General features: G+C 32.7%; 5 protein-coding genes across 5 annotated transcripts in view; 1 reads left to right on the forward strand and 4 right to left on the reverse strand.

Annotated features, from left to right (window-relative positions):
* The window catches only part of LOC125849535 (disease resistance RPP13-like protein 4), a 66,652-nt gene that overhangs the window by 14,041 nt on the left and 24,920 nt on the right, over positions 1–27,691 (reverse strand). The gene's annotated exons all lie outside the window — the stretch shown is intronic.
* LOC125849544 (AAA-ATPase At5g17760-like) lies at positions 5,246–6,843 on the reverse strand. Its single transcript, XM_049529632.1, has 2 exons — positions 5,830–6,843; positions 5,246–5,710 (listed from the first exon to the last, which is right to left on the reverse strand). Exons 1-2 carry the CDS (start codon positions 6,823–6,825, stop codon positions 5,246–5,248), a joined length of 1,461 nt encoding a protein of 486 aa, XP_049385589.1. The 5' UTR covers positions 6,826–6,843.
* Positions 12,396–16,658, reverse strand: LOC125849558 (proteasome subunit beta type-1). The gene is made up of 7 exons (XM_049529658.1): positions 16,499–16,658; positions 16,303–16,410; positions 15,159–15,240; positions 13,545–13,674; positions 13,314–13,456; positions 13,109–13,195; positions 12,396–12,516 (listed from the first exon to the last, which is right to left on the reverse strand). Exons 1-7 carry the CDS (start codon positions 16,543–16,545, stop codon positions 12,442–12,444), a joined length of 672 nt encoding a protein of 223 aa, XP_049385615.1. The 5' UTR covers positions 16,546–16,658; the 3' UTR covers positions 12,396–12,441.
* Positions 18,126–21,130, forward strand: LOC125849543 (abscisic acid 8'-hydroxylase 3-like). The gene is made up of 9 exons (XM_049529631.1): positions 18,126–18,391; positions 18,699–19,023; positions 19,255–19,404; positions 19,548–19,799; positions 20,053–20,139; positions 20,278–20,356; positions 20,489–20,595; positions 20,675–20,793; positions 20,877–21,130. Exons 1-9 carry the CDS (start codon positions 18,153–18,155, stop codon positions 20,977–20,979), a joined length of 1,461 nt encoding a protein of 486 aa, XP_049385588.1. The 5' UTR covers positions 18,126–18,152; the 3' UTR covers positions 20,980–21,130.
* LOC125849563 (heavy metal-associated isoprenylated plant protein 43-like) lies at positions 21,237–23,545 on the reverse strand. The gene is made up of 2 exons (XM_049529664.1): positions 23,188–23,545; positions 21,237–21,620 (listed from the first exon to the last, which is right to left on the reverse strand). Exons 1-2 carry the CDS (start codon positions 23,270–23,272, stop codon positions 21,289–21,291), a joined length of 417 nt encoding a protein of 138 aa, XP_049385621.1. The 5' UTR covers positions 23,273–23,545; the 3' UTR covers positions 21,237–21,288.

The following is a 27,691-nucleotide window of genomic DNA, read 5'->3' on the forward strand; positions in this document are numbered from 1 at the left end:
GAAAACGGTAAGATATTAATTACTTCTTCCATCCATTTTTATTTGCNGTAATTAATAATTTTTTATTATTTAAAAAAAATTGTTTTTGTGGTGCTGACACGTGACACTTTTTCTTCTCCTATTATATATAGATAGATATTAGTAATTAAAATATAATTTTAACTAATTAGTTTTTATTAAATTTTTAATTTCAGTTTGGTGCTATTTACTTTTCACCACATCAATTGAACAAGGATTAAAAAGTAAAATAATTAGTTGTATTTTAACTTTCTAAAATGTTACTAATTTATTTTATTATACTTGTCCCAAGTCGACTTTAACATGATTCTTAAGCAAGTTTTTATCATGGTTGTATCTTACAAGATTAATCTATTTATTGATGTTTTATAACTCTAAGCTAAGTTTTATTATTACTATTATTTTATGGAGAAAAAGTAATAAATTTCTCCAATTTTTCTAAATAAGCAAAAGGGAAATATTAAGTTTTGTATAAGAAGTAAATAATGTGAAACGGTTTAAACATTTTCGAATCACAATCAAAATAGCTAGACCGCAAGAAAGCAACTTTCCTTGCTTAACGGGAATATATGTTAAAATTCTAGTCACAAGAAATTTAAACGAAAAACAAAAATTATATATCCTTCATTTATTAAGAATCTCTCTTTATATTACTCTAACAAAAATACTTGGGAGTATTGTAGTATTAAATTTTAATCGAAAACATTTAATATGAACATTTTATTTTATTATGTGTCCAAATGATCAACTAGAACATATTATACTTTTGTGTGACTAAATAAAATATACTAAGAGATTATCGAAGTATTAAAAATAATTTAGAAAATGTATAGAAACTTAGTCAGAAGGCCGTACGGAAGTACTTAATATCAGAGGTTTGTCAATTTGGCTCAAAATTTCAGAACTCACAGCTTATGGCTAACTTGCTGGCATTGCATGTTTTAAGTGTGGTTGAAGTTTTAAGTGTCGTACGATGAGAAAGTGGCAATGTACCTCTAATTTGGGCACCATGCAGAGGAATCCTTCACGTGGTGTATTTTCATTTTTTTTTTCGGGCGGAGGAAGGTAACAAACCCATATTAAAGCTTCAACTAAATTCATATAACGCATTACAGAGTCTATTTGGTGGTACTCTCAATAAGATTTTTTCCTTATTAATTCAGGCTCACATTCTAAACATCTAATTAAGAATAAGGGTGTGTTTGGTATGAAGGAAAATGTTTTCTTGAAAAACAAGTAGAGTTCTAACTTATTTTCTGATTTTAGTTGGTGGGTGGAAAATATTTTTTAATGATTGAATGGTTTTAATGATTGTTTGATGAATGAAAAATAATTTTCAGATAGAATATAATTTCTGATCTGAAAATCAATCCCGATAATTGATATAGGACCCGATCCCGACACTCAAACTAGGACAAGACCCCGATGACTGTTCCAAAATTTGACTTGAGATTTGACCAAGGACCTGACCCGGGAATTTTTTTTTCAAAATCAATTATTTTTTTAAAAAAATTGACGGGGTCACGAGGGTTAGGGGTAGGGGTGGCATAAAAATGAAATTTTTAAAATTTTGAAATGTATTTCAAAAACATTTTAAAAAAAATAAAAATTTGATGGGATGATGCGGAGGGGGTGGTAGGGAGTAGGGGTGGGATTGGCGTAAAAAATTTAAATTTGAAATATTTCCTAAAAACAATTTTTTGACGGAAATGGTCTTTGGGGGGGGGGGTATTGGGGTAGGGTGACGTAAAAATGAAAAAAATTTAAATATGATATATTTTTCAAACACGATTTAAAAAAAAAAAAAGAATTGATGGGGATGGCCTGGGTGGGGGGTAGGGGTGGGGGTGGCCTAAGGGGGGAGGGGTAGGGGTAGAGTGACGTAAAAAATGATTTATTTTAAATTTTAAATATTACGCAAAAATAATTTGTTTTTTTAAAATAAATTGACGGGGGTGGTGCGGGAGGGGAGTGGCTTGGGTTGGGGGGTAGGGAGTAGGGGTGATAGGGGTTGGGTGAGGTAAAAAAAATCTTAAAATTTGAAACATTTTTTTATTTTTTTGTTAAGGCGGGGCGGGGGGGCTGATTTGGTGGTAGGGATAAATATATGGAGTATTTGAAATTTAAAAAATAAGAAAATTTTAATTTTTTTTTGAATGGGGAGGGTCGGGTAAGAAAAAAAATTAAATGATGAAGTAGAGTTTTGGAAAATGATTTTCTTAATTTTGAAAGGGAAGTCGTTTTCTTTAAATTGGAGGATAATGAGTTGATTTGGAAAACATTTTCCAATCATTTAAGCCAACCAAACATGAGAAAATTGAAAAACATAATGTTTTCCTCCATACCAAACACACCCTAAGTGTAGAGCAATTTAAATCACTGTACAATAACTCATGTTGAAGTATTTCCTTTTGTTGAGTATCACCTTCCAATTTTATGTACATCTAATCTGGCATTTGTTTCTCTCTCACCAGTGGCGAAGCTACAGTGTCCTGAGGGTGTCCATTGTCCAATTGGACACTCTTCGCCGGAAAATTATATCGTTGGCCTCTTGAACACATCAAGATGTTGCGGCCCAGCAATGTGAGCCTCTCATGCTCACACTGTAGGTGTGGGTTCGAATTCCCTGCTGCATTTTATAAACATTTTTAATAGAACAATCCTAATTGAATTTTCAATGAATTTGACTTTTTTTTTTCATTAAAATTTGAAATAAAACTTGAATGTAATTATTTAATTTAAAGTTAATAAACAAATTCTAAACTATTTCTATAAAGCTGCTATAAGCGAACAAAAGAACATCTCGTTTGATTTTGCTTATTATTCCTGTCTCGTTATTGTTGTCATCACCATAGATTAGAGAAAGCTTGAAACGTAAAAATAATTTCATTTTAAGCTTAACCNCCCCCCCCCCCCCCCCCTTCCTTTTTCTTTTTGCTTTGTTTGTTCACTTTATATTAAATTAAACACAAAAATTAAAGCTTAATATTATGCAGTTTGATTTTTAAAATTTTGGAACATTTATTTGTAAAAAACGGTAATATTAATATTGCGTAGTTCAATTTTAATTCTTTTTAATGCATCCATTCATCGAAAAAAATTATTTATAATATATTTGGACACCCTTCATAAATTTCTAGCTTCGCCAATATCTCTGACCAGCCTCCCATATTCACAATGTTAAAAGGTCCTTTAAAATATGAAAACGTCTAAGTAGCTTTGAAAGAGTTCAGTTTGTTTGTTCCATACTAATGAGAAAATGAATTTCCTGCTATTTTACATGTTAGTGATTTCTTTGGAAAACAAAGCACATGAGCTGACGATTTCTTACCTAATGAATGAAAATAACATAAAAACACATGTGAACTTTTCTGCAAAGCAAAGATCACAATCTCCAAACAGTTGTAGTAATAATTATTGTTCAAAAGAATATCTAATAAAGATAGAATATATGTGGAAAATTTTCTTAATTATGATAAAAACATGTATATTTTGGTAGTGTAATTTGATTAATTTCAAATTATTACTCTTAAAATAATAAATTCATTAATTTGATATATCTATTATCAATATATGATGTATCCAACAAACTAAACACTTAGATACATGAGTGTACAAGTACATTCATATGTATCATAGAAATATCTAGCATTAATTTCATGTATTTGTTATACGTATCTAGTATTAATTTTATGTATCTATTTATATATATCTAATATTAATTTCATGTACCTTTTATATGTATCTAGTATTAATTTAATGTATCAAGTATCAATTGCATATGTTATATCCAAAAACATGTATCTCGAATACATAATAAGCATATCCATTTAATTATGTGTATCTAAATATGAAATATAGCTGAAACACATGAATTTAGGAACAAATCACGACTGTAGAATATCTGTTACAATATATTTTGTAGAAAGCTTTTTAAATACTTCTAGGAAAAGTACTTGAAAAATATAAAATCATGAATAAGATAATTTGTTTGTTCCAAATTTGTTAGAAAAAGAATCTCCTGCTATTTTAAAGGACAATTTATATGGAAAACAAAGAACATGAAGGGTGTGTTTGGTATGACAGAAACATTTTCCAATTTCTCATGTTTGATTGGGTTAAATGATTTGGAAAATATTTTTCAAATCAACTCATTTTTCTCAAATTTAAGGAAAATGACTTTCCTTCAAAATTAACTAAAACATTTTCCAAAACTCTCTTCCAACTTCAAATTACAATTTTTTTTGTCTCTACCCTCAAACCACCCCCCACCCCCCAAAAATAAAATAAAAATAAAAATTAAAGCTTGTTTTTAAAAAATATTTTTAACTTCAAACACTAAAAAATCTTTTCCGAAAAATATTTTCTACTCACCAACCAAACAGGAGAAAATAAGTCAAAATTTACTTGTTTTCCAAAAAAACATTTTCTAGGAAAACATTTTACTTCCTGCCAAACACACCCGAAAGCACTATTTCTTATATTAATTAGGAAAAATCCTTTTGGCCAGAAAATTTGGACAGAATTTGGCCAGAATGGTAAAATAACATATTTCACACTATGTCATTTTACCTTTTTGAACATTTTTACCCTTTTAACTTTAATACCTTTTAATTAAAAAATGAAAAAAAGATCAACTTATTTTAAAATAAAAAAAATATTAACACACAAAACAATATAACGACAAGTGTTCATTAGAGTCTAACATTGTTGCAGATTTTTTTTTTATTATTCATTCAAAAAAATTAATCGAGAGCACTTTTCTACCAAAAATGGTGCTTTTGCCACTCAATTAAAGGTTCATACGTTACTTCAGTGACATAATATGAAGTTCATAAATAATACTATTTCTTAGTCAATTTGAGATTCAAATTTCTAAATTTTAATATATTTGATAACTATGTAAAACATACTAAATGATTAAAAACTTAAAAATATTTAAAAGGCATATTAAAAAAATCTAGTAAAACATAACTTGATTGATGCTCAAAATTTCATTTGTGCCACATAAATTGAGATAGTTAAAATATCAATCAACCCAAAATATTTTGAAGAAGGATTAATGCATCATTTAAAACCATGTGGTAATATTCGTGTAGAAAAGAACATCTAATAAAGCTAAAAATTCAAAACAAACAACATGAAAATTCTTGAAGAATAATGAAAAAAGTTGTGTAACTAAAAACTCACTAGTACAAGTTAAATTAGTGCACAAAGCTTTTCTTCTTTAGGAGTGAAGTGAATTATGAATACTCAAAGTTTTGATCCTCTTTAATTGAAGTTGTTTGTCATCATGAGTAGTATTGGCACCACCATTATTGGGCTCCTCAATAATAGTAATCCTTTTTCGCTTGAGAAACTTGACAAGACTTTCAAGGCAAACATGAGGATCTTCACTCTTCATAAATTGCTCAGCAACTTCTGCCGGACTGACTTGTGCCCCTTCAATCAATTCTTGTGCTTCTTTAAAATTGTTGTAAAGAGGATCGCTTATTTCCAGATAATTATTTGCCAACACTGTAAAGCTTTCACTGGTTAAGTAAGACATGTGAATATGCATGTCCATTCGTCCAGGTCGCAATAGAGCTGGATCGAGCTTTTCTTTGTTATTTGTGGTAAATATAACAATCCTTTCATCACCACAACTCGACCATAGCCCGTCTATGAAGTTTAATAAGCCACCAAGTGTAATCTGCACAAAATAAAAGTGAGACATTATGGATTGAAGTTTAGAATTATATATATATATATATATCAAGCTGTGCATTTGTTTGCTCGCTCAAAAATTTTATGGTGAAAAGGGGCACGTACCTCTTGATCCCGATCCCGTGAACGTCCATTGTAATTTGTGCGAGTTTCACTTCTTTCAGGTATGGTAACACTGCAGTCAATATCTTCGATGACAAGTATTGATCTATTCTTGGTGCTGAGTAAGAGCCTTCTCAAGTCAGCATCCCGCTTTATATTTGAGAATTCCAGATCATATATGTCGAATTTCAAATAATTAGCAATTGCAGCAATCAAACTTGATTTCCCAGTCCCTGGTGGTCCATACAATAAGTATCCCCTTTTCCAAGCTTTTCCAACTCTCCTGTAAAACTCCTTCCTCCTTAAAAACCTATCAAGGTCCTGTATTATGGTTTTTTTGAGTGCGGGTTCTAAAGCTAATGTCTTAAAAGTTGAAGGGTGCTCAAGGTTCACCGAATCCCAATTTATAGAACTATAACAATTACTAGATAGAGAATGCAATTGAATAATTTTTTTCTCATCGCGCATGGTTTTGGCTGTGTTGAGTACAAAAGGGATGTAACAATTCAATATCCTGTCCTTGTGTTCTTTGCTAAAGCTGAGCTCAAAAGAACGTTTCTCAGAAAAATCACCTTCATTATCAGCTTGAAATCTCAAAACCGACTTCTGAGCTTCATTAACAAACTTCCAAACCAATTCAATCTCTTCAAAGGAATCGGTAATTTTCCCACAATTCCCAAATTTAACATTGACGCCTGTGTCTTTGGGTCGTTTGGTAATTTTGAAACGTTGAAATTCGGGGCAGAATCGTGCAGACAAATAGATTTCAGCACTAGTGAAGACATCGTTGATGCCCATGCCATCTCTTTCTTCGATAACCAGAGTTACATTTGATGAATTTGGGCGAAAATAGCTACGGATTTTGGTTTCGATATACAACTGAACTTGCTGAGGGACGAGTTGATGTATCATTGTCTTAAACATTGTAATTGCAGTAGATACTGAGGCATACGCCTGGAACATTGTAGCCGCTGAAGGCAGACTTGAGAGACTCATCATATCTTTTATTTCAACAAACAAAATATTAAGCAGATAACTTTGCAACCCTGCTGCTACATAAGCTATTAATATACTAGTTGTAAGTTTTTCTTTTAATTCCGATTCCTACAGAAATAAGTACTCAAAATTCCTTTGGTGAGGCTTTTGAGAAAAAAAAAAAAATCATAAATTTTGAAAAACGAGCCTAAAGACTAGTTTCCGAAACCAACTTAAATTAGAATTTAGATAATGCTAAAGGTCAAGTTGTAAATGGAAAGGACAGTAAAACTTGCATGAAAAAAAACGAAAAACTTCAATATAAGCAAATCGGGTAAAAAAAAAGGTACTCCCTCCGTCCCATTTTATGTGACACCATTTCCTTTTTGGTCAGTCTCACAAAGAATGTCACATTTTTTTATATGGTAAGTATTTAAATATACAATTCCACTTTTATCTTTGTTGGTCCCACTTAATTTTATAATAATACTCCAATACATTTATGAGGAGAGAGAAAAGTGAGTCTACTTTTTAAAGGACAATTTGGTAAACATTTCAAATTCTTCATTTATTTCTTAAACTCCGTGCCCGATCAAATGGGACGGAGGGTGTAATAGACTGACAGGCCAACACTTGTCCTAGTGTCGTCGAATATATTTAATTGAAGTTCTTTATAGTGTACTAGATCGACACTTGTCCTATTAAGTATATTGCATACACCATTGAAAAAGTTTTTTATTTTAATAGTGATGAATTAGTTAGAATATTAAAATTAGGAAAAATGCTCAAATATGTCATCGAACTAGTGGAAAAGATTCATTTATGTCATTCGTTATTGTGATTTTTTTTTTCTTTATCATCTAAAAATACTTGAATTATATATATAATAAATGATAATCTATATTAGTGGAACTATAATTTACTTCAAAAGAATCATGAACTTTTAAAAAAGAAGTTTATATCTTTATATTGATAATTTGATTTGTATTTAAAATTTAAATATAATTTTTCTTTGTTTATTAATATATTAGCATATATCGAAGTATTTTTCCAACTTTCAAGAGCTATACTTAAATTCTTTTTTTAATATAGAGAAAACAATTAACATCAAATAATCTATAGTACCTGCTAAAATAATTCAAGAAAGTTTATGAACATTAGAAGAAACTAAGAAGAGAGTAACATAAATTTAAAAAAATCATATCAATCCATCAAAAATAACTCATTAATAACTTACCAAACAAAATAGGGTAAATTTACATCCATTTATAATTTCATTAGTCACCTATTTTCAATTTGCAAAAAATCACCAACATATATCGCAAGTAACAATATAATATTATATAAATATTTCAAAAATAAAAGAAAATAAAAATAAGGAATTCAAAGAATACATAAAAAAAATGAAAAACAGGATTGATAAGAAAGTAATAGGTAGTTTTTTTTTAAGAGAATCTTTTTGCTACACGCTCTAAGTTTATATTGTTGTGATAGTTTGTAATGAATGTCTTAAAGTAAGTATTGATCATACGTAATAAAAGCTAAAAATTGGAACTTTTATGAGCAGCGTGGTGAGAATCAAAATGAAGATCCACTTAATTGAATTAATCAATTAATCATTGAAAACAAAAAGGAAATATTAAATTTATAAAAGTTTCAACTCTTTAAGGGGAAAAAATAAACTTTGTAAATTTGATTCTTTATAAGTTTTTTTTGCGTGAATCTGAAAGTAAATTATTCGTTTCCATTACAACTTGAAAAGTTCGGTGATCATAAAGGGATGAAAATGTGTGGTTAATTCATTTATTTGTCGTATGCAGTTTCGGAAAATAGAGAAAAGATTAAAAAAAATAAAAATGGAAAAGCATAAATAGTAATTGATAGAATGAAGACATACCTTTAAGGAAATAAAATAAGTGGCAATAATAGAAAGAGATATAATCATATACTAAATCCCAATAATTAATGAGGAAAGAAATATTTTCATAAGTTTTTAGTTAAAAAAAAGAAAGGAAAGGAGATAAGTAGCGTTGCTTCCCAATGAGAAATGTCACCTCACTTCATTTTATTATAACTCATATAGATATGTATGAGCTTAAAGTTTCTATAAAAGGTGGTTCAAATGGCGACAAACAGAAATCCGAATGGTGATTTAAATAATGGCATCTAGGGGCAATACAATAATATGACGGGAAAAATGAGGTCATACGACTACAACTTTTTTCCATCAAAGTGTAGAATTACACTGCTTAATGCTTTTATGAGGATAGTCGTTGGCCTTTCATAGTGCCTATTACTGTGATTTATTATGTATGTAGGTCGCAATCAAAGCCTAATTCCATGTCACCTATCTTTTCTACAAGTGTAATTTCAACATCACCAAGATGCAATATGCCAAAACTATGCCATCAGTAGAAAGGTTACTTTTACAAGAAAACCTCCATTTTATGGATAATATTTGACTCAAATTGGAAAAAAAGGTATTAAAATTAGAATAGTAGTAAATTATATAAAAGTTAAAAAGTTATATTTAAATATTCCCTTGTGGTTGCATGACAAGTCTATGCTCAGCCAGCATTACTAATATTAAAGTGGATGAAATAGGGGAGAGAAAATGGAAAAGTATATATTTGTGTGGTTTAAAATCATTATAGGAAGGTGTCAATCTTTTATAAATAATTTAAAAAGAAAAAAAATGCCACATAAAATAAGATGTGTTCTTAAAGGAAACTCCACCTAACGTGGCTAAGCCGATACTTGCAAATACTGAAATAGTATTATTTAAGGCCAAACAATAGTTTTCTCAGTGCTGCTGAGGCAATAACTTAAGTTTAATCTGAAGAAAGGTCATTGATAATTTACTCCATTTAAAAGAAAAAAAGTAGTATCAAGTACAACTTTTTCTTCCAGCCAAGACAAGTGGACAGAAGAGAAAGATTGTCCCAACCAATCAGCCCCTAAAGCATGTGATTTATTCGTTTGTGTCCTTCTACACAACTTGCAGAGATATCATCATTTTGAAAGAGACATTGGCCAAATGTTAGAAAATAGCATACACAACGGAAGCATTCCAGAATTATACATTTTGCATGAGTATAGATAACAATTATAAATACATATCACATACAAGGTATGTTGAAAATTAACTCAGGATTACCTCTTGAAGTGTGTGCAGATATCTTAAAGCAAATCCAATTCCAGCTCTACAGTCTTCTACAGTGATCCCAAATAACAATTGAACTCTCTCAATACTTGGGTGGGCAAGTATCGTATAGAATACTAAATTTTCTTTCTAGGTTAGAAGAATCCCTACTTATAGAGATGTCTTCCTAGTTTAAGGAGGAGAAGAAAGTATAAATCCTTTTTCTTCAAGAAAAAACAAAACTCACGTTTCTTTCTTGGAAGAAATATACACGTTACTTTTCCTTCTTCTACTAGAAAATTGGATTCTGAGTTCTAGTTAAATTGGGCACTGGAGGGACTACATAATTTATTACTGAGGCTTCCTATTATGGAAATAATTCTAAATAATTAATTTGAATTATTCTTACCATAATAAATTACAAATCATTCTACTAAAAATTCGTAATTGCACTCCTCTATTTATATTTCAAAATTCACCATTAAACACTCATGTAATTCCCCACGTTAAGATTCCAGATACTAATCAATAAATTAAATTACTGACGAATTTAATTTAATGATTAATTTCCTTTAGAGCAATATTTAACTTATTTCATGTGCCAGATTCATAAATCTACCGGCCGAATTTACACATGAAAACTTATAAGTTTCTCATAAAAAGGTGTATCATCAATCTCTATACTGAGACATGGATTCCATCAACTAACTAATTATTTCACCAATACATATTATCATCATCCAATCTACCAGACATATTAACCCATCTCAGAATCTCACCTTTTAATAAATCAAAACGATAATTAATATATACAGATCATAATCGTTATATCAAGATTAAGAATATAAGTACATTTAACAGTTTAGAGAATATGTTTTTATCAGTCAGTCTAAAACATCTATCTCTGCTCGGTCCCGTTTAATACATACAAAATACACTAGCACGAGAAGTTAGAACTATACCATTCTCATAATCAAGATAAATTACATTTAATCTCGTGCTACAATCTTTCTGATGGTTTTGTCCAAAGTTCCATCTACGATTGTGAACTATAACTTTTAACTTATAAGAACCGATGATTTAATCTTCTGTGTATAAGCTTAAACTCTATACACTAAATCATCTACTATATAAGATAAGGACACATATATGACAATTGATATATTTAATGTAACAATTTATTGAATTGAAAAAATGAATTCAATAATAATACTATATCAAAACGCATGGTTATAGTATATCCTAACAGTGTTCTTAAAGGAAACTCCACCTTACGTGGCTAACCCGATACTTGCAAATACTGAAATAGTATTATTTAAGGCCAAACTATAGTTTTCTCAGTGCTGCTGAGTAGGGGTGTGCATTCGGTTTTTTGGTTTGGTTTTACACTATTCGGTTTGGATTTTCGGTTTTTGGTTTTGTAAAAGTGTAACCCAATCCGATCCAAAATAAATTTGGTTTGGTTTGGTTTTTCTCTATTAGGTTTGGCTTTTTTCGGTTTGGTTATTCGGTTATATCAATANCTAACAGTGTTCTTAAAGGAAACTCCACCTTACGTGGCTAACCCGATACTTGCAAATACTGAAATAGTACTCCCTCCGTCCCTATTTACTTGTCCATATTTCCTTTTTTGGTTGTCCCTATTTAGTTGTCCATTTTGACAAATCAAGAAAGGACAACAAATTTTTTCCTATTATACCCTTATTTACACTTCTTGAAAATTGTAAAAGTGTATGTTGTTTCCCTCCAATTTATTTCACTTTAATTCAAATAAGTGGTTGTAATTTTGAAGTGAAAAGTTGTCATAAGGGTAAAATTGTAACTTCACTGTGCTAATCATTGTTGCCTTAATCTGTGTGTCATTTCTAAAGTGGACAACTAAAAAGGGACGGAGGAGTATTATTTAAGGCCAAACTATAGTTTTCTCGGTGCTGCTGAGGTAATAACTTAAGTTTAATCTGAAGAAAGGTCATTAATAATTTACTCCATTTAAAAGAAAAAAGTAGTATCAAGTACAACTTTTTCTTCCAGCCAAGACAAGTGGACAAAAGAGAAAGATTGTCCCAACCAATCAGCCCTTAAAGCATGTGATTTACTCGTTTGTGTCCTTCTACACACTTGCAGAGATATCATCATTTTGAAAGACATTGGCCAAATGTCAGAAGCTACTGGTTTCATTCAGAACATTACATAATTTAAAGAAAGGAACATAAGCACCGTTTTGATTCGATAGCTGTCCACTAAACGCACCAATTTGAGCCAAAAGGTTTCCTTTTTGATGAAAGCTTAACAAATACTACATAAAATCCACATTGGAAGAAAGCCCATCAGAGAGATTCTCAAGGACACTCCACAGTCTGGAGCTAACAATGAATCCCAATAACCCCTCTTAGCCACTTACACCTTTTTCAAACCAAATTAGTTTAAACTCCCAATCTTATCATAATGTAAATTAATCTCATTACATTCATTCATAATCGGATAAGAACCACAAGAAATCAGTCTTTCCTCAGTTCCATTTCTTCTCTACGAATGCCATCAGCATTTAACACAACTATCTCCAGTTTGTCACCCTGCAATAAGAAAGCAAAACATTCAGAAATACAGGCTGATAGTGAAAGAATTTATTTCTCTATGATGCCCAGACTCGGGTGTGGATCTAAAGGTCCAATTCTTCATCACATAAATTTTAGGATTCAGAATTATGGATCCAAGTGCAGATACAGGTGGTGGATACAACCAATAAATGTATATTACGACATATAAAGTATATATTCAGATTAGTTGAAATTGCTGAACTAAACCTCGTAAAATTTTCATTGTTTATAAACACCAACATTTTATTCTTACCTCGTGTAAAATAAAGGCATACAAGTGACAAACGCAAAAATCAAAAACAAATATCAATCAATCTATACTTCTCGATCATAGAATGAGATCAAAGTACCCAAGGTAAGTTGATCAAATCTGTTGTGGATCCCGCACCCATGTCGTGTCGACACGGGTGCGGCGGGGATTTGGAAGTGTCCGTGCAAAAGTATATCATAAGAGAAAAAGGGAAAGGAAATTGGAAATTTTCTGGCGCTTGATAAACCGAAGTCCAAGAAGCCAAAGAGTTTGAATTCTAAAATAGATCGCCTAAAAGATATCATACAAATGACTTACAGTGTATATATCCCTTTCTGTTGCTGAAGCAAAGCATGTCTTAACTAAATCAATGGCTTCTGATTCAGAAAGTGGAGTAACAGCATCCTGCAGAGGTCATGGGAGCTCCGTTAGCAAATGGCTATATTTTTCTCCTCATTTTTAGGTCAATTTCAAATGCTTCGACTATATGAGAAAATTTGAACAGATAAAATATGGAGCAAACCACAGCAGGAAGCAACAGAGGGCTAGGAGACTTCAGTTGGTTGTCCAAGAAAGGCATGATCAGAGTTGAACCAGAACCTTGAGAGCTGTAGCCAACCCTCTCATATGATCCCACAGCATCATAGGTGAAGACACACCCCTTCCCTACAAATTTTATGGATTAAATTGTATAAGCTTCTTTACCAGAAAAGACTACAAATAAATAACCTTTAGACAATAGCTAACCCATTACCTTCATTGTCAAGGCCACCTAGAACATTGAACGAATAGTAGGGGAAGAAACGTTTGTAGTATAGTGTGTTCGAAAGAAGCTGGCCCATAGCTGGACAGCTCATTTGCTTATTGTGCTGGTGCTGGTAGATCTATTGCAAAATAATAAACATTAAAAGATCCTTATCCAATATCTCAGAAGAATGTAAATGCTAAACTCTAGACAGCACATGATCCATGATAAAAGAATTACAGATTACCATTTCAGATATCATCCTATATTTTAGTCCCATTAGTGATACTATAAACATACTATTTCAGAAGTAGATAACATGTAAGGTGAAAATCAATATTTAGTTTCTTAAGAAATGAAAATACAATGGAACAAGAAGAATGGAAATTAGATTTGGAAGCAACAGTTGTACCTTAATAGTTAATGCCATATCCCAAGAATGTCAGGAGAAGTTCCTCTATTTGTAACTTTTATTGCAAGAACTATTTCAAATAAATATGATGTACATTTAAGTGAAAACGAGCTTATGATACATGTTTTACACTTTTCCCTGCCCGCTTTAAATTGCCAACATCTATTGAGCCCTAGAATATAGTATAGATGGGTGAGACCATTTCCACTGAGTTTTGAAGCCAAAAGAACAACAGATTTTCTCGATTATTGAAAAAAGAACCTAAGATTTCAAGTGTTATTGACAGTGTATCTGTGTTGATTAACGCGACTAAGTGATACAAAACGAGCGATCATGCTTTCTCGAGGGTGAAGAGGAGAAGCGACATTCATACGTCGTAGTAAAATTCAACAATATGTGAATGACTCAGTAAGCATTTGTGTACCCTTTTGAGGTACAATTTCTTCCTTGATATTGAGTTTAGTTTAAATATCACTGACTTTAACTATTTTCAGGGGCTTGAATTGTTTTTCTTTAATTTTATTTTACAACTCAAACATATTTTTAACTAATATTTATGTGACTTTTTAGACTATTTATACACATCAATAAGGGACACGCACAAGGAATGTACCAAAAACTAGGTTCTGATCATGTCATGCATAATTGGAAGAAAAGAAAAAAAGGGAAGTCGGGGGACCCAGTGCACTGAAGCTGCTCCAGTTATGCGTAGGGTCTGGCGAAGAGCCCGACCACAAGGGCCTATTGTAGGCAGCCTTACCTTGCATTTCTGCCGGAGGCCGTTTCCAAGGCTTGAACCCGTGACTCCTGGTCACATTGTAGCAACTTTACCAGGTACTCCAAGGCACCCCTTCAATTGGAATAAAAGAAAACGAACCTAGTTTATGTATTAATTATAACACCTAGAAACCCCCATCCCCACTCCAATCCTGCCCATAATCATATCCTCTGGCTAAATAATTTTAAAGCTCATGGATCAGATCATGGTCACTGTTCTGTCTCTCTATCACATAATGCACACTCAGTTTTCTCCATAAAGTCACGCACATAATGCAAGTTAACAATCAAAATTTTGGTTCTCAACGAGCTAATAGGTTCATATTGCACAAACAGGTGAAGCACACTGATTGAAGATACAAAAACATCCTACATGCTCCATACCAAACTGTCTGAAGAGATAAAGGATTAACAAAAACTTTTAGCATTTTTACCAGATGTCTTGATGCCAAAACCTTTTGCAAAGCTCTCACGTCAGCCTGAAATCCTGACGATGCCATCACACATTTATCCGCTCTACATAATCAGACAGTTAACATGCAAAACCGATATATTAGGAAAAGGTTTGGGTAAAGATAAAAGAAGAGAAACCAATTAGTATCATGACGGAAGGTGAAGATTACATGTATGCATACCCATCTCATTCATTCTCTCATGCTACAATGTATATGAGGACTAAAGGAGATAATAATATATGGGTTTATTGTTAATCCTGGAAGTGCAAACCTTGCTATGCTCTCATCCTCCCAGGCAGAGGCAGTTAAAGGCAAGTTGGTTTTAAAACCGCTTCACAAAAAGAATTTCTATATGCATGGGAAAGTTATAGTTAGCAAATACAGAGTCTATTTAGTAAAGGTTAAACACATTTTATGCAATTACGAGCCATGAGGAACTTGATATTGCCTCTTGGCTAAATTTTCTTTTTAATTACTGACTGTGCCTCGTCAAGCAAACAACAAAAACAGCACTGAAAGTAGTTCCATTCGTGATTCATCCAAACAGAGAAATGCAACCCTAGGTTTGCATTCTGATCTTTGACTGCTCCCTCTTTTTCCTCCTCCAAACCTGCTCTCCACTCCCACCCCTTGGCCTAGCCTCTCTCTTCATTGATTTCCTGGCGGCAGCTCAATGAGATTTAGTTCTCTTCTTCTCTTTTTAATATGTTGAGTCAATAATTATGCTTGAATTGTGATGGTTCTATGTTAGTCTGCTTCTTTAAAATTAAGTACTAATAGGTCAGTTCATCCACTTGATATGAAAACAATAATTGGATAACAATATTCTTTTATAACCAAGAAATCCCGCAAGGCTAGTGGCGGTTTGAATAATTTTCCCACCCCTGCCACTCCAATTGCATAGTACACTACTGTTACGAATCATTATGCATGGGATAAATTTTACTTTGTGCAGTATAGAAGGGAAATTTTAACTTTGTACCGAAAAAGTGATTGCAATGCATAGAGCTTTATCTATCAAATATATACATCTATGTATAAGATGTTATTAGCGTACTTCATAGTATTAACCAGCTAAATGGCACAGAAAACAAGTTATTTGAAACAAATAAAAGGAACATACAGTTTAATGATCTTGGAGTAATCGCGAGTAAGAATGTTGTAGCCAGTGGACATGCGAGTATCTGCTGCAATTACACAGTAATCTGATCCAGCTACTGCCACGCAGGTTCTGCAAAGTCGAAACGGGAGGGACATAAGCACCGACATTGAAAATGAAAGAAAGAAAGCAAAAAAAGTAAATATTTATGAAACATCACCCGCCATTGTTGTCATAAGGAGACCAGTTAGCTTGCTGCTTCGTCATGGTGATTCGATGGGTAGAGAGAAAGGGATATCGATCTAGGGTTGCAGAAGAAGTTCAATTTGAAGAAAGAGGGAAGGATTGATGATTCGTCTTCAGCAAGTCATCTGACTCTGAGCAGTAGATGGGCTTAGTATTAAAAGGCCCCCGACTGCTTCCTCATTAGGCCCAATATTTTTGTCTATGCAGTCTTCGCGGTCCACTTAAAAATGGGTTTATTGGTCCCTGCCCAACTTATTTTACAAAAAATTTTAAAAATCATCATTTCAGTTTAAATACTCCTCAAATAAGCTTTTCAAAGTCTAATATTATATCAATAACTATAACACATTCACTGAAATCTCACAAAGTAGACTTAAAAAAGGTAGTGTACACAGGCCTCAAGCCTTATGCCTTACTACTATAGAGAGACTATTTTCAAAAACCCTCGGCTATTGTACAAAATTCTAAAAAATAATATTACAAGTTAGAAGTTGGGAAATTCTAAAAAATTGGGGTAAATCTAGTTTTGACAAAACAAAAGAGAGTATTCCGATAACTGGATAAGCATACGTCCATTAGACCACAGCCGAAATAAGTGCACGATCTCATTTGTCACATGCCAAGAATCTGCCCCTCCTTTCGAGCATGCCAAGGGATATCAATTGGAGAATGGAGATGTCCAATTTTATCAACTAATCTGTACCTACCAAATCACTTTTCCTATATTTCATCTAAGTTCTTTGAATAAAATGTCTCAATCATATTAACATACCAAATCACTCTTAGATACATATAGGAGGCGATTGACCATGATATTTAAAAAAAAAAAAAAATGAAGTTGAGTTTCTTTTTAAATAGTATCATTTTTCAGTGTGAAAATAAAATCTATTTTTAATTTTTTTTTGTATATTAAAACATGGCCAAATGACCACTATCAGTTTATCCATTTCAAGCAATAAAAAGCATCCAAGGCCAAGAAGTTTGCTTATGTTATGATTTTTCTTTTTTGAAGATTGTACTTACTACCTCGTATATGTTTGATTATTGTTCACAAATTTTCATGACTAGCTGTCAATATCATCTTTTATGTGGTCACTAATAATAATAGACCATGCCGGCAAGGAGATCACATTTAGCATCTTACCTAGGTACTCCCACATTCACTAAAAAAAAAAACCGATAAATACAATGTGTAGTTTACTAAACTATCCTGATTTAATAAATGTCTTTTGACAATTAAAAACTATTATGAAGATTAGAGTATAAGGATATATTTGAAAATATATTTTAATTTTTATCATGAATTTCTGAGATGACACTTATTTTGAAACGCATGGAGTATATGAAAAGTCTCAATCAGCACAAAGAAAAGTAATTGAAAGCAACTTACATATATTTGTCAGCCTGTTCTTTTATTTTAAGTAGTATCTTAAAAGATAGATCCGTATCCATTGTGCAAAGCAAGTGAAGACAAAAGATCCAGGCTTATGGCATATTGTCCTATACTTACATTTGAATTTTCTAATCTCTACCTAATGCATTTTTAATTATGCCTTATAGAGTGAGTGCATTACTATATATTAGTGATAGTTTACCCTTTCAGGTTGACATTAAAATCGAATCAGAATATGCTTACCATGTCAATGGAAGACATTCTTCTCCTACTAAGCAAATACTATGATATTCTTCTGGTTTCAATACTTGTCATAAGTATTACTGCACTTTACTTGTCAAAGGGAGCTAAAAATGCAAAAAACTGCATACCTGGGAGTTTGGGAATACCTTTCGTGGGTGAAACCTTTGCACTTCTATCAGCAACCAACAGTGTCAAAGGTTGTTATGAATTTGTTAGACTTCGACGCGAATGGTAAGAAACTCTTTTTGTTTTAAATCCATGAAGTTTTAATGCAATATCAAATCCAGCAATTTGCTTTTTCTATATTGAGATTACTAGCTTTAATTTTATATTGAGATGACAGACACTAGGTCAACTGTTCCTATGACAAAAAACAGAGAAAGTCCATAGGCTTTCTATTCAATATTTTCCCAAATGTTTATAAATCAGCATAATAAGTTCCTATTTTATGATAAAAATCCCTCCTCATTTGTTCCTCCAGCATATCAGCTATAGTGTATATAGCAAATTCTGGTAGATTGATTGTTGTTTAACACAGGCATGGAAAATGGTTCAAAACCAGAATTTTCGGGAAGATACATGTGTTTGTTCCAAGTGTTGAGGGTGCGAAAGAAATTTTTACTAATGATTTTGCTCTATTCAACAAGGGCTACGTGAAATCGATGGCAGATGCTGTGGGAAAGAAAAGTTTGTTATGTGTTCCTCAAGAAAGTCACAAAAGGATTAGGCGCCTCCTATCTGATCCTTTCTCTATGAATTCACTGTCTAAGTTTGTCCAGAGATTTGATAAAATGCTATATGAAAGATTGAAGAAAGTACAAAAGGAAGGGAAGAGTTTCACTGTGCTTGACTTCAACATGAAGGTAACTTGCCTATAATCTATTACTCCACTAGTTTTAGTACTAACACAAGGGTCATTATTATGGCTTGGAACAAATTTAGTCCCTTCCTGATCTTTTTTGATTTGTTTTGAACAAGATTTAGTGCATTGGCCTGGGCCTTTTGATACAAAAAAGATGTATCAAAAGAAATAGTACCGCTGTGTGCTGCTGCAGTGAGTGTACGTATGCTGACCACGTGAAATTTTGCTGCAGATAACATTCGATGCAATGTGCGATATGCTGATGAGCATCAAAGATTCTTCTCTGCTAGAACAAATTGAAAAAGACTGCACTGCTATTTCTGATGCCATGCTGTCCTTTCCAGTCATGATTCCGGGCACCAGATATTTTAAAGGCATCAAGGTAGGGTTCTTGATGACTTGCGACATGTGAACAAAATTTGACTTGAGTAAACAGATCATTAGATAACTAAGATTTTTCGCTTAATATAAGAGAAATTAATCTGTACTACTATTAGATTATGCTCATCCTCAGTTTCCGTACAGGCACGTGGAAGGCTAATGGAGACCTTTAAGGGAATGATAACAGCTCGGCGCAATGGGAAGGAATATTATGAAGACTTCCTGCAGTCCATGTTGGAGAAGGATTCATGTCCAGCTAATCAAAAGCTTGATGATGAAGAGATCATGGATAATTTGTTAACGCTGATAATTGCAGGGCAGACAACAACTGCTGCTGCAATGATGTGGAGTGTCAAGCTTTTGGATGAGCACAGAGGAGCCCAGAACAGGCTCAGAGTGAGTATCCATATATATATCACAAAGACATTCTGTTACATTATGCTGACAAAATGATTAAATATCCTACTTGTGGCATTTCAAAAGCATAATTTTTCTATTAGCCTATAACATGTAACTGGTGACATTATGCACATTTTTTTTCACCCAACTTTGGCTTACATGTGTGAGTATGGAAACTGATATCTCAAGAAATTTTATTCATATAAAACACAAACATGTAGTCAGGTGTATGACTAATAGTCTAATACAGGAAGAACAGCTTTCAATACTCAGAAACAAGCCTAATGGAGCCTTACTAACTATGGATGATCTCAATAGCATGTCCTATGCGTCAAAGGTTTGTAGAAACTACATCTTATAGTCGTTCTTCTTGATTTATTTAACTCTTACTACAGCAAAATTATTCGGTGTTTTTCACCATATTATATCTGCACCAGAATCAGATAAGATGTAACTCTATTTCCTCTATATTTAGGTTGTGAAGGAGACGTTGAGGATGTCGAATGTCTTGCTATGGTTCCCTCGGGTTGCACTTAATGACTGTAGTATTGAAGGCAAGTTTATTCTTCGCATATGTGGAAAAGTTTGTGACACTGCAATTCCTCTGTTAGTTGGTTGTAATTTCACAGGAAATTACAGGAATAAGAATCATCTGACAAGTATTTTTTTCTGTATGCTCGTGACAGGTTTTGAAATAAAGAAAGGGTGGCATGCGAACATAGATGCAACGTGCATACACTACGATCCAACATTATACAAAGACCCTATGCAGTTCAATCCTTCAAGATTCGATGTACTAATTAAGTTCTATTGCTTTGAAATGTTATGAACCTTACTATTTAACCATGCATATTTTTCTCATACATATTCAGGAAATTCAAAAACCATATAGCTACATTCCTTTTGGATCAGGACCCCGTACTTGCTTGGGAATTAACATGGCAAAAGTGACCATGTTGGTGTTTTTGCACAGATTAACAACTGGATACAAGTAAGTAAATCCTTAATTGTAATTTATCAAATTTTCCTTTGATAATTAACTTACATTTACTTACTATCATGATTATTGTATAGATGGACAGTTGACGATCCAGATCGCAGCTTGGAAAGAAAAGCCCATATTCCCAGATTAAGAAGTGGGTGTCCAATAACTTTGACAGCCTTGGTGGATGAATAGCAAACTTCTCCAAATGGGCCCATTAAGAAGATAGATAACAAGTTACAAATTTTATTGTGGAACAATGGGTCAAGTAATTGATAGGAATGGATGATGTAATCCACAACTTTTCCGTGCTTCTCCTAGTTGATAATTCAAAAGTATGAATATGAAGGGGAAAAATAAAAAGTATTCGTCCTGCATGACAGCTACAATGAATTGGAAAATTTGAATAAATGCAAAGAGTAATCATGAATTTTTAACTGATACTATGGATCCGCCCCTCCTATCAGTATTCAAACTTGATTGGTCCTTATCGAAATTGCGCACTTACAAAATTGAGCATTGTGGGGTGGGTTCTTCCCTACGTGTCACGTGAACGACATGTGGTGATCTCTGACAGCAAGGACAGACTGAGGGCATTAACGGAGGGGGAGGCCCAAACATATGGGCCATGGTCTGGGGGTCGGGTTCGGGTTTGGGCCCTTTCTGTTCGGGTTTTTTCGGTCCATCTGGTTTTGGAGGAGCTGGTGGAGGCCCAATACTGATCACCTCCGCAAATTTCCCAGCTTTCCTTGATCTTACAATGACCTCGTATGGGTCAGCGTTCCCCGTTACGCTTAAAGTCCCCTTTGCTCCATCAATTTCTATTTTTTCCACACCTTCAATATCAAATTTTTTAGAGTTTCAGTTTCATGAATTACACGTTTTCGATTTATAACCAAGGAGGAGTAGTAGGAGGAGAATTGGTTAAATTTAAATTAATCTTGTCATAAATAGCTCTAAATCCTAATTTTGTAGTAACGAATACTATAAAAATGTTTGAAAATTCTAATCAAACAATAATTTGTTGGATTCCCCAAAATAATAACACTGACATGTAAGATGAAATCAATAGGACACTCACAAAGAGTATTGGATCTAATGTAGAAATCTAAGTCATTAGATTTACCCCTAATGACCGTCAATCGTCTTAGGCTTAGGCTTTGCCTATTGGCAGAGTTAAAACACAAGGTTGTAGTGTAATAGTTTTTTTTTAAATCTTTAATCATAAGTTTTAGATTCAATCTCTAGCTAGAATGAACTTGTTTTTAGCAGTGAGTATTTTACCCAAAAATAAAACTTTCCAATACGAATCCAAATTAATCAAGTTTCAAAATGAATACCATGAACTAGAAGTTAATAACTTCGATGGTCACTCAACTATCAACTCTTTTCACAGAAAGTCAATCAACTTTCATTCTCAACTCAAAAGTAACTCAACTATGCCTTCTTTGCATAGAAAGTCACTCAACATATTTAATTATTTTTTTCACTAAAATTTTCTGACATGAAATTTTTATTTTTAATCAAAATTTTAAGAACCAAATATATCCATTTAAACCATTTAATGACCCACCCCATTTAATCCGACCCGCTAAGTCATTAAAAAGTCATCATAACTTTCTTTCGAGCTAAAAAAGTGTTATTGCATATCTAAATATCCAACTAAAATGTGATTTAGCGGCTATGCTTAGTAGTTTCCATATTTTAGGTAACAGCAGTGTAAATTAACATTTTTGGACAACAGATGATGTTATATCAAATTCTATTCCTGAAACAGAGAAGATTATACTCAGATGATGTTAATGTACCTATGAGCTATGTAACTATATGACACATGCGTCTAACTCAACCCAAAAAATTAGCTTATGAATGGAGGATTGTTGAAGTCCATAAAAAAAGACTATCAGTTTTCAACCAATGTGAGACTTTTACACTCTAACACCCTTTATGCCCAGGCTTGACTAGAGTGTGGACCGAGAGCCCATACGGGTATGAACCTGACTCTGATACCATATAAAGATATGATGTTTGGGCCTAACTCAACCCAAAAGCTAGTTCATGAGGGAAGGATTGCTCAAGTAATCCATATAAGAGATCACTAACTCATTCTCCAACCAATATGATACGTTTACCCATTCAAACAAACAATTTATATACTACACACATAGACATATGAAAGAACATGCTTTAATTAGTTATTATAGATTTTTTGAATAGCAATCCTGATTACAAAACAAAGTTGCAGGGGAATAAATCTCAGTAGCTCAATTGGTTGATTGGCTATTTTAATTCCTACCTTATTGATGAGGATTTGATTTCCACATTGTAGCACTTTCCCTATTTCTCTTTTCCCTACCCCAATTTTTGAAAGGAAAAAAAAAAAAACAAAGATAGTTGAAGTACCTGGCAGACCTGAAACAGCTTTGAGGATCTTCTTCTTGCATTTATCACAAGAAACATCAACCTTCAATACAGTCTTTTGCACCATCAGCAAGAAGGTCTATTTTTTTTTTTATCTATTTCAGAATATATCTCTAAATAGAAAAAAAAAAACTCGAAAATGATTTATGTAAATTCAAAGAAAGCACTAAAACTCAATTGTCTTCTCATTTATGTTCTCCAATAAATGCTTTGGGTTGTTCACCGGCCTCTTCTGATTTTGTTCTCCAATAAATGCTTCCTTCCAAATTCCAATTCATTTTCCGTCTTAGAAAACAATGCTATTATTTTAATTATTTTCAACGTTTGATTTTTTCTACTACGTACAATTTTTTCTGCACCCCCCCCCCCCCCCCCCCCCTCCTTATATATTGACTAGATGTTAATTTCTTCTCGAATGTTATATCTGTTTTAAAAAAATCATACCCAGCGAAAGCATTCCAGAGATGAGTATAGACAATAATCACAAATATGTATCACATACAAAGTATGCTGAAAAATTAACTCAGGATTACCTCTTGAAGCATGTGCAGATAATTTGAGGTAATCTGACTCCAACTCTATGGCCTTCTACAGTGATCTAATTAACAATTGAACTCTCTCAATATTTGGGTGGGCAAGTATCGTATAGAATACTGAATTGTCTTTCTAGATTAGAAGAATCCCTACTTATAGAGATGTCTTCCTAGTCCATAGAGGAGAAGAAAGTACAAATCCTTTTTCTTCAAGAAAACCCAAAACTCACGTTTCTTTCTTGGAAGAAATATACACGTTAATTTTTCTTCTTCTACTAGAAAATAAGATTCTGAGTTCTAGTTAAATTGGGCATTGGAGGGACCACATAATTTATTACTTAGACTTCCTATTATGGAAATAATTCCAAATAATTAATTTGAATTATTCTTACCATAATAAATTACAAATCATTCCACTAGAAATTCGTAATTGCATTCCTCTATTTATATTTCGAAAATCACCATTAAACACTTATGTAATTTCTCATGTTAAGATTACAGATACTAATCAATAAATTAAATTACTGACGAATTCAATTCAATGATTAATTTCCTTTAGAGCAATACTTAACTTATTTCATGTGCCAGATTCATAAATCTACCGGCAGGGTTTACACATGAAAACTTATAAGTTTCTCATAAAAATGTGTATCATCAATCTCTATATTGAGACATGAATTTCATTAACTAACTAATCATTTCACCAATATATAGTATCATCATCCAATCTACCAGACATATTGACTCATCTCAGAATCTCACCTTTTAATAAATCAAAACAATAATTAATATATACAGATCATAATCATTATATCAAAATTAAGAATATAAGTACATTTAACAGTTTAGAGAATATGTTTTTATCAGTCAGTCTAAAACATCTATCTCTGCTCGGTCCCGTTCAATACATACAAAATGCAATAGCACGAGAAGTTAGAACTATACCATTCTCATAATCAAGATAAATTACATTAAATCTCTTGCTACAATCTTTCTGATGGTTTTGTCCAAATTTCCATCTACGATTGTGAAATATAATTTTTAACTTATAAGAACCGATGATTTAATCTTCTATGTATAAGCTTAAACTCTATACACCAAATCATCTACTATATAAGTTAAGGACACATATATGACAATTGATATATTTAATGTAACACTTTATTGAATTGAATAAATAAATAAACAATGGTTCAATAATAATACTATATCAAAACGCATGGTTAATAGTTTATCCTAACAATATCATCTATGTAACAATATGGACTTAGCTCGAATCCAATTAGTCAAGTGTCGTCATATGTTGAACTCAACAATCAAAACTATTTGTTACATTTTTTGGGCGGAGGAAAATGAAAAGTGAGAAAAACTAAAGAATTAAGATGACCAAGCTTACGGCAAAAAATTAAAATCCCCAAATTCACACGGTAATACGAGATTGAGTTGAAATTACTAACTATTCGAGTCAGAGACGAATTTAGGATTTTTCGAATATGGGTGCACCAAGTAGAATGTATTGAAGTGAGAATTGATCCTTCATCATCAAGGTCAAAAGCTCAACATTTAACCATGTAGACCATTTAGACTTCTTGTAGTACGGGTGCAAGAATATAATATTCTACAAAATCTTAAAAAATATACATATAAAATATCTAATTTTACGAAAAGACCACGGGTGCGGATGCCCTTTTTTTTTTACTCTAGATTCGCCACTGATTCGAGTATAGTGCAACTTTAATACTCCCAAAACATTTTCTCCTACAAATTTCGCCATCAAGGTCAGTTCATCCGTTGTGAATTGTGAGTGAGTACTTCACTTGGGCCACAATTTGAGGAGATATTGTTGGTACAGACACTGAGTTATAGTCTGATAGAGGTCTCCTCTATAGTATGAAAATACCAACATCTTGTGAAACTGTGAACCCAAGCCGGGTAGCTACGAATATATATAGACTGATTTAAATAATAAATTATGTGAAGTGATAGATGAGATCTTTCGGAAAAAACAACTTCTCTACCTCGTGAAAGTAATGGTAAGATCTGCATACACCGTACCCTTCCAGATCCACTTTCTGAAATGGACAATCTTAGCGTCGTCGATATCATATTAACTAGCGGCCCACATGCGTTTGAGTTCGATTGTAAAGAGCCATGCACATTGCATCCTCATAAACCTCATTCTAATTGGTCCATACCCCAATTACAACTCGTTGTTTTAATAGTAGTACGTAGAATGGGTGGCACGGACGGCTCAAGCGCATTCTATGGCAAGAAACAAACAACATGATTGCTCAAAGCATTATGTGGGGATAAGTAAAAGCCTGAAAAGGAAGGGGGCCGGGCATTCCCTCCTAGGCTTGATTAAAAAATAAATAAAATGAAAGACACTCTTTTCGTAGCTCTTTGGTGGATCACTTCTATGTATTAGCTTATTTAATTTCATCCTTCCTCTTTGTGCGGTCTAAAAATTCTTTTACTAATCACTACGCCATCACTTTATTTGTTTATATACTAAAAAAAATAGTTATTCATTTTTACTCGTTCAATTAAGAAAAACAAGAGATAATTTAATACTTGAGTTCTTTTTCCTCAAAATATTGGATTTATTATAATGAAAGGGTTATATAAAATTATCATTTTATTTATTACTTTTTTAAAAGGGTGTCAAGTCAATACTGAACAAGTAAAAATATAAGAAAGGGACGGGATACTACTTAATTGGTTTGTCCATAACTCACAACTCAAATAACAATTTCTCAAACTTCACTAATTTTGTCCTTCCATTCACATCAATTGCTACAGAAAGGACATAGTACTCTGCACCTGAATTAGGACTAATCATAGCCACCGCATTATCAAGTGCGTGCTTGTAGATAACAAAAAAAAATGACATCTCTAATTACGATTATCTTTTTATCAAAGATAATTAATTAATGAGCCTAGCAAAAAGGCCAGAAGCAATATTAGAATCTCTATCACTCCCACCCCAATTCAAAGATGCAATTTTTTTGTTATTTATAATCCCTCAAATGACACGTGTAGACACCCAGGGATTGCAGAACTTGGTAGACCATTGTTTAGTTTACTACCCCTCCACTAAATACACTGACAAGCAAAATAAGAGTTTGTGGTGAGTTGAGTGTCTAATCAAATGTCCAGGACAGAAAACACTATAAAGCGCGCAGCATGATGAGAAACCCACTTGACAGCCACAACACTAGGCTTTATTGCCCATTTAATTTGCTCAGAGTCAAAACACAAGGACATATATATGCGCAAATAAGGCAAGGGTCGGGCCACATCAATGATGAATGATTACTTGCTTAATCTTGCACTAATTAAGACATGTTTATCGATACATCATTTTTGGGGTTAACAAGTGAGGTTCCCTCCTCTTAACAAGTGAGTGTTTACTTGTCTACAATATTAAAATTTTATTTTTCAAGAGTAATATCATATATAAATTAATATGAGTATTTTAGTGAAATACTCATATTACTCATTATTATCTAAAGAAAGAAACATGCCAAGTCTAAAGTAAACAAATAAAAATGAACGGGAAAGTATTACTTTTCTTTTTCTTTTGTCGAATCATTAGATGAGTAGTGAACTGGCAAAAAAGCAAAAGTAGTGATTGAACTTGAAACTAAGTTCGTTCATGCAATACGAGCCAAAAGAGTACTTAGTGGAACTGGAACCTAAAGATAGGGGCGGGGGGGGAGAGAGTATATATGGCAAAGTGGTAGACCGTTCGATTATGATCTGTATTTGGTTACTTCACGCAAAGAAACACAAAATAATTTGAGTACCTAAAAAAGAATCTTAATAGCATAGTTGATTAGTTATTTAAATTTTATTTTCCAATTACGTTCTCCATTTCTCTTTCCCTTAGCCTATTTTCATTATTATATTTTTTTTAAAAAAAACAGACGATTCGTTTGGCCAGCGCCAAT

The sequence above is a fragment of the Solanum stenotomum genome, chromosome 12 (assembly GCF_019186545.1).
Source record: "Solanum stenotomum isolate F172 chromosome 12, ASM1918654v1, whole genome shotgun sequence".
Lineage (NCBI taxonomy): Eukaryota > Viridiplantae > Streptophyta > Magnoliopsida > Solanales > Solanaceae > Solanum > Solanum stenotomum.